The following is a 12,146-nucleotide window of genomic DNA, read 5'->3' on the forward strand; positions in this document are numbered from 1 at the left end:
GTGACATTTTCCGGTACGGAAATGCTCAAGAATACAGGTCGGATGGCGGTCCGTTGTCCGATCTGCAATAGCTCCTACCGTGCCCTGAGCAAGCACCTACAGAGGAACCATGGTGTGCGTAACTTGGATGAAAGAAAAATTCTGCTGTTGTTGGCCAACGGACGGACCAACATTAGGCTCCATCCCTGTACCATTCTGGGATGCGAGTACCACGGCACAAGGCTGGATCGCCACTTGGCCAGAGACCATGTTGAGCTGGCCGGGGGGAACTACATGTGGTTCAAAATCAAATGAAAATGACAGTGGCCAAGAAGGAGCTTTATGAACTCCGAATGACAAACCCCAAAATAGAAATGATTACCGCTTGGGCTGTTGACACGGTGGCAGACGACGATATACTGTCACAACCTCCACCCTTGTCCCCGGTGAATGAATGTGACAACCCGGACTGCAAAGAATGGAGGCTGGAGGCTAACGCAGTGAGGGCTCAGCGGGACATATATGCTGCTGAGGTGAAATCCCTGCGCTGCAAGTTGCAGCAGAGGATAAAGGACAAGCGACAGAGGATGGATCAGCGGGCCGGGGACATGCCCGCGTTCGATGGGGAGGAACGAGAGCGGGTCATTCTGAAGAAACGACCCCGACCAGAGTCGACACCAACGAGGCTGTCCAAGTCGAAAGGTCCCTCCTGCAGCAAGTCTCCCATTCCTGCCTGCAGCACGTCTCCCATTCCCGCCTGCAGCACGTCTCCCATTCCCGCCTGCAGCAAGTCCCCCACTGGCTCTCACACCCATTCATCCAGCTCCTCAGAGCCTGCATCCATCCATACCGAGGCCTCGTCAACCTCCCCTCCCATAAATTCCCCCTGGTTCCGGGGCAGGGGCCGGGGAAATATAATGCGGGACATAACATTCCCACGGATCATGGGTAAGTGTTTGGCTATGTGACACATGCAGTTTCTGTAACACATCATGTGTTGTCATTAAAGTACTGTTTATATTTCACAGAGGAGTATCTGCAAGGATACCGGGAGCATTATGCAGGTATCGACCCACCAGTGAGGCTCCAGGAAAACACAGTCTCCAAACTAAGCAGAGTGAAGTCGTTCCTCAGTTTCATGGCACACGGTTTCAATCGCCTGTCTGACTGGCTCTTTTTGAGGGATCTCAAGAGGATACGCGGGTGGTCCCGGAGCCTGATGAAGTCAAGCCTTCAGGTCACGACCTCCGACTTCTACATCAAGAATATATCACACTTTCTCAAGTACATGGCCGACACACCGTGCAAGGGGAGCAGGCTCAGCCAAACGGACATGATTTTAATCAAACGGGAAGTAGTTGCCATCCTGAAGTCCCTGAAGAGAAAAGTACTTATCCACCAGATGCAAGTGAAGCGTGACAAGATGGAAGGTCTGCCGAGCCACAACGACCTAATGACATGCTTGACTTCGACCACCACTCGCATCCCTCAGCTCCTGGATGTGATGGCCAGCAATCCGACTACCGCGACCCGGACACTGCTCTATGGGTATATGACTCTTCATTGGAGCTGCATTTATGGCCACCGTCCGGGGGTCTACTCCAACATGACCAACGCCGAGGTCCGAAAGGCGGATACAACTGGCACTGCCTTCGGCTACCTGGTTCATGTGAGTGCTATTAATCAATGTATTTATTCTGGCAGTTATATGCATGATTGACATTGTATTGACACTCTCTATCTCTGTCATAACAGGTAAGTAACCACAAGACGGCCAACGCGTTCGGGGAGGCGCAGCTGTACCTCACCGTAGAAGAATTTGGATGGATGAAGAGGTGGCTGGAAATTAAGGGTACGCTGACCTGCACCCAGAGCCGTTACTTTCTGTACACAGAGGGGAAGAACCCGTTCAGGAAGCTTGCCTACTCCCTGAGGTTGGCATGGGCTGATGTGGGGCTCCGCAGTCCCATTAACTTCACCGACCTCCGCACAGTCCACGCCGATAATGCGAAGAGGTTTCAAGACAAAGGCAACCGCCAAAGAGTGAGTGATTTCATGTGTCACAACACTGCAACTGCGGACAAATTTTACGCGAATAATCCTTCTTTGAAGGAGGCTGCGGACATTCGGTTGCTCTTCACAGAGTCACTTCAAGCAGCGGCGGCGGCATCGACAGCAGCAGCAGCAGCGGAAATGAAGACACTTTTGCGGGTATTGACATCGACAGTGACAACTCTGGAGAGGAGCACAGCCCGGCTCCCTACCAAGACTCCCTACCAAGACATGTCCCGAAGAGGGACCAGTCACTGGCCGAACACAACCCCTCAGACATGGGTGAAGAGAGGGTGCCATACTCTGCCCCAACTTCACCCACTGTTGCCAGTGATCAACTTGTAAATATGCAGTGTGTTGTTGTAATCAGTCCCCTTGTAAATACGTTATATCCTGTTTGAATTTATTTATTACTGTCAATATTACTGTAAATAAAGTTGTTAAAAGTACTAAGTCTTCTGTTTTTAATCCCACTATGGGTTTTCTTCTTTTAAGATCCCCAGGGGCACGATATTCTGGTTCTGGTGGTAGCATGTAGGTGTTTAGTCCGAGTGAGGAGTGCTCAAGTGTGGGATGATTTGTAAGGTAGAAGAGGGTAAAAAAAGTTAAAGTGTGAACCTCCAGCAGGGCAGGTGGTGCTGTGAAGAAGGCCGACTATGGGTGCCGATGGGCGGACGGCAAAGCACCGCAAAGTAGACCCCCTTTAAGTGTAGCCAGGGGCACGAGCAAAATCCTCCATGGAGGTTGGGTGCTGCTGCTGTGAAGAAGGCCGACTATGGGTGCCGATGGGCGGACGGCAAAGCACCGCAAAGTAGACCCCCTTTAAGTGTAGCCAGGGGCACGAGCAAAATCCTCCATGGAGGTTGGGTGCTGCTGCTGTGAAGAAGGCCGACTATGGGTGCCGATGGGCGGACGGCAAAGCACCGCAAAGTAGACCCCCTTTAAGTGTAGCCAGGGGCACGAGCAAAATCCTCCATGGAGGTTGGGTGCTGCTGCTGTGAAGAAGGCCGAATATGGGTGCCGATGGGCGGACGGCAAAGCACCGCAAAGTAGACCCCCTTTAAGTGTAGCCAGGGGCACGAGCAAAATCCTCCATGGAGGTTGGGTGCTGCTGCTGTGAAGAAGGCCGACTATGGGTGCCGATGGGCGGACGGCAAAGCACCGCAAAGTAGACCCCCTTTAAGTGTAGCCAGGGGCACGAGCAAAATCCTCCATGGAGGGTTGGGTGCTGCTGCTGTGAAGAAGGCCGACTATGGGTGCCGATGGGCGGACGGCAAAGCACCGCAAAGTAGACCCCCTTTAAGTGTAGCCAGGGGCACGAGCAAAATCCTCCATGGAGGTTGGGTGCTGCTGCTGTGAAGAAGGCCGACTATGGGTGCCGATGGGCGGACGGCAAAGCACCGCAAAGTAGACCCCCTTTAAGTGTAGCCAGGGGCACGAGATTCTTGAGGGTGTGATCATCTTGGTTTAGTCCGTGGGGGAGTGCTTAAGTTCGGGGGCCCGGGGACCCAAGGTGCTCGAGGTTCTGGAGGTACATGGGAGGGATCCTGGAGCTCCTCACTCCGTGTTTTGGGGGTCTTGGAGCGGCCACAGAGAGGTGCTTTTCCCCGGGGTATGTCATGGAAGTCTGAAATAACCTGTTTGCTCATGTCAGGGAGAGATGCTGGGGCTGCTGCGTCCGTGTTTTGGGGGTCTTGGAGCGGCCCCGAAGAGGTGGCTTTGTCGGTGTACGTAATGTAAGTGTGAACTAGCCTGTTTTCTCAAGGCAGGGAGGGATCCTGGAGCTCCTTAGTCCGTGTTTTGGGGGTCTTGGAGCGGCCACAGAGAGGTGCTTTTCCCCGGGGTATGTCATGGAAGTCTGAAATAACCTGTTTGCTCATGTCAGGGAGAGATGCTGGGGCTGCTGCGTCCGTGTTTTGGGGGTCTTGGAGCGGCCCCGAAGAGGTGGCTTTGTCGGTGTACCTAATGGGTAAGAAAGCCAGTCTACACAGGTCGTGAAATGTGATTGAAATGTACAGAGTGCTGTACATTTCAATCACTTTGAATGGGAGTGGTGAGGTGTGGATGAAATGGCCATATCTCCCTTAAATTCACAGCAACGTTACCCATCTTTCACACACTAATTCATGGGTAACAGAGCCATGTGCACCATGCATTTAAAGTAATGTTAGCCAGCTTTCAGACACTAATTCGTGGGTAATAAAGGCCTGTACATCTCCCTGTTTGAAAGGGCCATATCTCCCTTAAATTCACATCCAACTCACCCATCTTTCACACACTAATTCATGGGTAACAGAGCCATGTACACCATGCATTTAAAGTAATGTTAGCCAGCTTTCAGACACTTATTCGTGGGGAAGAAAGTCACCCTGGACGGGTCATCAAATGTGATTGAAATGGACAGATTCCTGTACATTTCAATCACTTTTAATGGGAGTCGTGAGGTGTGGATGAAATGGCCATATCTCCCTTAAATTCACATCAAACTCACCCATCTTTCACACACTAATTCATGGGTAACAGAGCCATGTGCACCATGCATTTAAAGTAATGTTAGCCAGCTTTCAGACACTAATTCCTGGGGAAGAAAGTCACCCTGGTCGGGTCGGGAAATGTGATTGAAATGTACAGAGTGCTGTACATTTCAATCACTTTGAATGGGAGTGGTGAGGTGTGGATGAAATGGCCATATCTCCCTTAAATTCACAGCAACGTTACCCATCTTTCACACACTAATTCATGGGTAACAGAGCCATGTGCACCATGCATTTAAAGTAATGTTAGCCAGCTTTCAGACACTAATTCGTGGGGAAGAAAGTCACCCTGGACGGGTCATCAAATGTGATTGAAATGGACAGATTCCTGTACATTTCAATCACTTTTAATGGGAGTCGTGAGGTGTGGATGAAATGGTCATATCTTCCTTAAATTCACATCAAACTCACCCATCTTTCACACACTAATTCATGGGTAACAGAGCCATGTGCACCATGCATTTAAAGTAATGTTAGCCAGCTTTCAGACACTAATTCCTGGGGAAGAAAGTCACCCTGGCCGGGTCATCAAATGTGATTGAAATGGACAGATTCCTGTACATTTCAATCACTTTTAATGGGAGTCGTGAGGTGTGGATGAAATGGCCATATCTTCCTTAAATTCACATCAAACTCACCCAGCTTTCACACACTATTTCATGGGTAATAAAGCCATGTGCACACTGTATTTAAAGTAATGTTAGCCAGCTTTCAGACACTAATTCCTGGGGAAGAAAGTCACCCTGGACGGGTCATCAAATGTGATTGAAATGGACAGATTCCTGTACATTTCAATCACTTTTAATGGGAGTCGTGAGGTGTGGATGAAATGGCCATATCTTCCTTAAATTCACATCAAACTCACCCAGCTTTCACACACTATTTCATGGGTAATAAAGCCATGTGCACACTGTATTTAAAGTAATGTTAGCCAGCTTTCAGACACTAATTCCTGGGGAAGAAAGTCACCCTGGACGGGTCATCAAATGTGATTGAAATGGACAGATTCCTGTACATTTCAATCACTTTTAATGGGAGTCGGTGTGGATGGCCTGTTGAATCCGATTTTGAGCACTCTTTTCCCCGCATAAACTAGTTTAAATCACCGTTAAACACTTATTCTGTTGATGTCTATATAACCGACTTCCCGCTATGCATTAAGTCGGTTATATGGACCCTGTACACTAGGCATACCGCGGCCGGTAGTAAATGTCCAACCATTGTACCCTCTGGTCCCTAGGGTATGTAATGATGCTGTTTCAATCAAATGAGTATGCATAAAAAGTGACAGGTGGACACGCCTCCAATTATGCAAATGAGCTAAGTCCGTCTCCCATTGGCCAATGAGCTAAGTCCCGCCTCCCATGTCCCGCCTCCCATGTCCCGCCTCCCATTCTTTGATGTCAGATTGGCGTGAAAGGCCCCCCGGCGTGATTCTTTGTTGTATTGATTAAGATAGTTAAGGTATTTGACCCCTGACCCTGAGAGTGGAGTAATTGCCCTGCAATCAGATTGGCGTGAAAGGCCCCCCGGCGTGATTCTTTGTTGTATTGATTAAGATAGTTAAGGTATTTGACCCCTGACCCTGAGAGTGGAGTAATTAGACTGCAATTAGATTAGCCCCAGGCGCCCCCTTTGTTGTATAGGTCTTTTGTTGTATTGATTAAGATAGTTAAGGTATTTGACCCTGCCCCTGAGAGTGGAGTAATTAGACTGCAATCAGATTAGCCCCAGGCACCCCCTTTGTTGTATAGGTCTTTTTGATGTATTGATTAAGATAGTTAAGGTATTTGACCCTTGCCCCGAGAGTGGAGTAATTAGATTACCCCCAGGCAGTCCCTTTGTTGTATAGGTCTTTTGATGTATTGAATAAGATAGTCTCTTTGACCCCTGCCCCTCAGAGCCCTTTGTTGTCTAATCTAATTAGCCTTTGATGTTTGCCCTTTGATGTGATGTGTAATTTCACATTGATGAAAGCCTCTGTATAAATGAACCTCATGAGGCTATGGCCGGTGTATAGAGATATGCTCAAAACTAAATTTAAAAAAGACAGACAATTCAGCTTACCAAGTCAACCGTCTGAAGCGCCAGTCAAGAAACGAATGCAGCATCGGGGGTTCAGAGTACAGCCTCTTTCTGGTCATGTGTGTTGGAGGAGGGGCTCTGTAAGGAAGGCCCCCCCCCGTTTGTGTACTTTCAAATTATAGCTCACTCGAGATGGTTTCTCCAAAATGACAGGTTTTGCATACATAAAAAGTGTATCTTACAGTTCCTTTAGTTGTAGGATTGTGAACTAATGTATAATTACTTTTATTAACTATAGGTTTGCATCCATTAAAGTGTATCTTACAGTTCCTTTGTGAGTGAATTACACACAAATCTGCAGAGTGTCACTAAAAAAGTTTTACGCAGTGACTGACATTCTGTATGGGAGTTCACACCCGAGCTGCTGTAGGGGGTTGAGTATGTTTTGGCTCTCGGGGGATGGTGGGTTAAGAGACAGATTCTTAACTAAATCTTTACACATAAATCTGCCGAATGTCTGTAAAAAAGTCTTTAAATCAAAAAACTTGCCTTTTTAGAGTCAGAAGCCTAACGAAATCTCATCAAACAGAGTACTTTATGTTAGTGGTCCTCTTTTATACACAAAAGTGTATCTTTTCAGTAACTTTCTCAGAGAATTTAAGCATAAATCTGGCAAATGTTCAAAACAGCCTTGTTTTTCACTGAAATAGCCTCAAAATCACAAACTGACATTAAGAGTCAGGGGGTTAACGAAATCTACTAAAACAAAGCCATTTCACTCCATGAAGCCTCCAGCTTGTACAAGGGCTCCGCCTCCACTCAATATAACATGTCCCGCCCTCCTCACCAGATCATTTTAAAGTAAGGGGATGGAAATAGACGAAAATAAATACGCTCAAACTAAATAACAGGCCAGTCATTTCCAATCACCAAGGCACTTTTCAAAAAAGAAAAATGGCCAAGAGAAGCATAGATATGGGTTTAATCAGCGAGACGCCTGTGGCAACGTACAGCCATCAGTCCGGAGCGCCAATCAAGAAACGAATGCAATATCTGTGCCGGATTCAGACGCCTCCAGCCGAAGAACTTCATGAAGAATGGACTCTGAAAAATGGCGATGTTTGGGTTATGTATTCAACTATATGGCGAATGAACTGCATTTCTACAATCTGAAGAATGGAGAAATATATGGACCCCGCAGTGTTAAAGCGACACTGACCTCAACAGATTGGGCTGTGTTAACTCTGGTGTCTTCCAGAGATCTCCACGCAACCACTGTAGTGCATCAAGAAACCATAGTGGAACCAGCGGTGTACAAGATATTTGCAAAGAAAAGCAAAGAAACACAGACAGCATGCGAGTTCAAAGAAGAGATTTCACCGCCGCCCCTCAATGTGGAGGAAGAAAGAGTTATTTCCCCGCTGCCAGAAGTGAGAAGAGTCCTGACAAGCACCGTCTGGGAAACTAAAAGCGGACCATCGGGGCGATGGTATTACCGTGCAAGCCATTTGGAAACGCTGGGGAAGGACCCCTCTGATGATTTTGTTTTGGAGAATTTTAACTCTACATGTGGAGTTTTTCAGACATCTGTACGGGTGCCACTGACTGCTTGGCTGAAAATGATTGATGGAAAAGCTACAAAGCTTAAAGAACTTTTTAAACAGAGTCAGACATCGATGGACATTATACTGGTGAAAAAGAATCTCACCTTTACAGAGGACTCTGCCTCCCACTCAACATAACAAGTCACACCCTCCTCACCAGATCATTTTAAACTAAGGACCCCTCAAAGAAAAACATTGTGTATTCTACCTATGTAAAAAGAATGTAGGGGTTGTCTCTGTATCAAGATGATGTGTTTAAAAATGAATTTTGTGAAAAATACCAACTGTGTGAGAGACGTCATAAAGACACTCATTTTAACCACAGTGTTTGTTCTCTACAAATGTTTTAAGATTGTTACAAAATGTAACAATAAAAGGTATGGAGACAAAATTAATTCAGGTGACTCTGGCTTTATTAGGAAAACAAACATATAATACAAATGGGTTAGGGGTTAAATGTAATCATCGTGGACTAACAAACTTTTATCTGAATACATTTGTTCTTTTTAAGAGCACTTTTTGAAATTATTTATTAATTATTTCAGTGGAACAATCCAGTTTTTGTTAACATCAACGCTTTCTTCTCTTTTCTTGTGTTACTAAGATACTTTTAGCACACTTTGGTGTATGCAACACTTGTTCAGATAAACAAGGTTTTTTTTTTCTGATAAACTTACATATTTTAGTTATTTTATGTTACCAAGATACTTTGAGATACACCCTGATGTACGCAACACTTAACAAAGGGTATAATATGAAGTACTTGGTAAGGAAGGGGTTTTTCTTTAAGGGTGCAAAACTTTAGAACAGGGTAAAATATTCATTAATTTGTATTGAATTGAGTTTTCTTTTTTTTGATTTTCAACATACTATATGACTTTTCCATATATTCTGACATACTATATACTTTTTTGACTTTTTTCTGTAGAATCTTGACAAAACTATTACTTGTTCTTAAATGATGACCTATTGCTGGAGATGAGATGAAAAAGCCAAAACGCTTAAAGAACTTTTTTTCTAAAAACTCTCAATTCTATAATTGACTCCCCCATTCAACGCAATGAGCCCCACCCTCCACTCAGCAAATCATCTAAAACGAAGGACCTCGCTAAGACGACCGTTGTAAACTAGCCATGGAGCAGAGAAAAGCCAAGACTCCCCCCGCGAGTTGCAGTCAGGAACAGAGTCCACCAGCAACACCACCATGTGGGAAACCCGAATCTTGCAGTACTACTGCTGCTGATGCTACTCCTCGGGTCAAGAAGTCTCGGTTTAGGGACACAGTGAAAGCGGAGTTGTTTTATATTCTGGAGATGGTGATGTATCGGTACAGAAAATAAATCTGCAAAGAATGCCGACGCAGTAACCCCGACCAGAGGCAACACGATTGTCGGAATGACAAAGCGTTAATGAAAAGACTTTGGCTCGTCGACTTCGTTGCAGTGATTGACCAGAGTCTTATTGAAAAAGGCATTCGCGAGGATAAACTGAGGATAGGACGCGCTTCGGAAGCTTTTCTGCACAAGCTTGTAAAATGCAGATGCCTCAAGGAGATGCCTCAAGGAGAGACTTGACATATCCAGACTAACAAACAGCAGTCGGATGGAGAAGAAGCCAGGGACTTGTTCAATGCAGTGACTTTTTTCTTTTAAGTAAAATAAAAATGGGAAACTACTATGCAAAACGCTCTGTATATATTGATCAGAATGTAGTCATTACCCTTTTAATAAGTGTGGTGATGGGGACGATTGAAAACAGAACGAGTAGTGACCCCTGTGTAAAAAGAATGGCTGAAGTTTGTAAACTGGAAGACATTTTGGATATAGTTCGTTCTGGCAGTACTATTTCGGGTCATTGGGAAACGATTGTAAACGAAACATTTAAAGTGGTCCTGGAATCTTCATTTTCCGAAACATTCTGTAACATTATCTCAGAAATGAAACAAACATCAAAAGTGTATCATGTGCTCTCATTGTATGCTCTGTTTGTAGATGTAATGCATCTTTGCGTTAGAGAAGAGAAGAAAGCGTTGATGTTAACAAAAACTGGATTGTTCCACTGAAATAATTAATAAATAATTTCAAAAAGTGCTCTTAAAAAGAACAAATGTATTCAGATAAAAGTATTTTGTTAGACTATTAAGTCCACGATGATTACATTTAACCCCTAACCCATTTGTATTATATGTTTGTTTTCCTAATAAAGCCAGAGTCACCTGAATTAATTTTGTCTCCATACCTTTTATTTTTTACATTTTGTAACAATCTTAAAACATTTGTAGAGAACAAACACTGTGGTTAAAATGAGTGTCTTTATGACATCTCTCACACAGTTGATATTTTTCACAAAATTCATTTTTAAACACATCATCTTGATACAGAGACAACCCCTACATTCTTTTTACATAGGTAGAATACACAATGTTTTTCTTTGAGGGGTCCTTAGTTTAAAATGATCTGGTGAGGAGGGTGTGACTTGTTATGTTGAGTGGGAGGCAGAGTCCTCTGTAAAGGTGAGATTCTTTTTCACCAGTATAATGTCCATCGATGTCTGACTCTGTTTAAAAAGTTATTTAAGCTTTGTAGCTTTTCCATCAATCATTTTCAGCCAAGCAGTCAGTGGCACCCGTACAGATGTCTGAAAAACTCCACATGTAGAGTTAAAATTCTCCAAAACAAAATCATCAGAGGGGTCCTTCCCCAGCGTTTCCAAATGGCTTGCACGGTAATACCATCGCCCCGATGGTCCGCTTTTAGTTTCCCAGACGGTGCTTGTCAGGACTCTTCTCACTTCTGGCAGCGGGGAAATAACTCTTTCTTCCTCCACATTGAGGGGCGGCGGTGAAATCTCTTCTTTGATCTCGCATGCTGTCTGTGTTTCTTTGCTTTTCTTTGCAAATATCTTGTACACCGCTGGTTCCACTATGGTTTCTTGATGCACTACAGTGGTTGCGTGGAGATCTCTGGAAGACACCAGAGTTAACACAGCCCAATCTGTTGAGGTCAGTGTCGCTTTAACACTGCGGGGTCCATACGTTTCTCCATTCTTCAGATTGTAGAAATGCAGTTAATTCGCCATATAGTTGAATACATAACCCCAAACATCGCCATTTTTCAGAGTCCATTCTTCATGAAGTTCTTCGGCTGGAGGCGTCTGAATCCGGCACAGATATTGCATTAGTTTCTTGATTGGCGCTCCGGACTGATAGCTGTACTTTGCCCAACCTGATATCACCAGAATGCGTGACTCCACCACGACTCCTTAACACCACAATGCGTGGTGGACTCACGAACTTTGTTACATTTGCGTGTCGGCACCACGCAAACAAGCCCAATGTAAAGTGAATGAGGCTCCTTTGTCGTGGTGCACACACGCATTTCTACAAACGTCCTTCAGGGAGCTTTTATTCTATAAAACGTTTTTAATATATACTTTATAGCTTGTAGTAACTCGCGAGAGGCTTCTTTTATTTTATTTGTATTCATAATAATTTTTATTTTTCGTCAGAATGTATTATGGTGCATTATTTACGATTTTTTGTTCTCAAAAAACAGTGCATTGTGTGTAATACAACTGGGATTTTTATTAAATTAGTTAGTTTTTAAGGAAGGCCAGAGCTTCAGCTGTGTCCAATAGATTGTTCCCTTTAGTTAACGTTTTTTAAAAGAACATTATATTCCTATTTGATCATGTCCCCTTTATTGTATTACGGAGAGCAATGTGAGCATCCATTCCCATTGGATAACGGAGGATTTTACACCCGGAAGTAAGTATTCCCCTTACTGTCGATTAATTTTACAGTGCTATCTGCACTACTCATCGACTCAAAAACACCAGATTATCCTTGTTAATTACACAACATTGATTGGTTTAAATTGTGTGCAATGCTTTTGTATTTTTCCCCTTCGATTCGGAGAAACAAATATGTGTTCAGTTTAGGATGGCCGAAGAC

At 44.6% G+C, this 12,146-nt stretch overlaps 2 protein-coding genes across 2 annotated transcripts in view; both read left to right on the top strand.

The window, feature by feature from the left end:
• The window catches only part of LOC139435411 (trypsin-2-like), a 515,038-nt gene that overhangs the window by 202,085 nt on the left and 300,807 nt on the right, over window positions 1-12,146 (top strand). The gene's annotated exons all lie outside the window — the stretch shown is intronic.
• LOC139435352 (uncharacterized) lies at window positions 28-2,422 on the top strand. The gene is made up of 3 exons (XM_071205957.1): window positions 28-927; window positions 1,008-1,648; window positions 1,735-2,422. Exons 1-3 carry the CDS (start codon window positions 291-293, stop codon window positions 2,374-2,376), a joined length of 1,920 nt encoding a protein of 639 aa, XP_071062058.1. The 5' UTR covers window positions 28-290; the 3' UTR covers window positions 2,377-2,422.

This window comes from Pseudochaenichthys georgianus, chromosome 16, assembly GCF_902827115.2.
Source record: "Pseudochaenichthys georgianus chromosome 16, fPseGeo1.2, whole genome shotgun sequence".
Taxonomy (NCBI): Eukaryota; Metazoa; Chordata; class Actinopteri; order Perciformes; family Channichthyidae; genus Pseudochaenichthys; species Pseudochaenichthys georgianus.

Coding starts and splice junctions, on each gene's coding strand:
- LOC139435352 (XM_071205957.1), top strand. CDS start 291: ATGAAAATGACAGTGGCCAAGAAGGAGCTTTATGAACTCCGAATGACA. Junction 928..1,007: donor AACATTCCCACGGATCATGG/GTAAGTGTTTGG, acceptor TATATTTCACAG/AGGAGTATCTGCAAGGATAC. Junction 1,649..1,734: donor CCTTCGGCTACCTGGTTCAT/GTGAGTGCTATT, acceptor CTGTCATAACAG/GTAAGTAACCACAAGACGGC.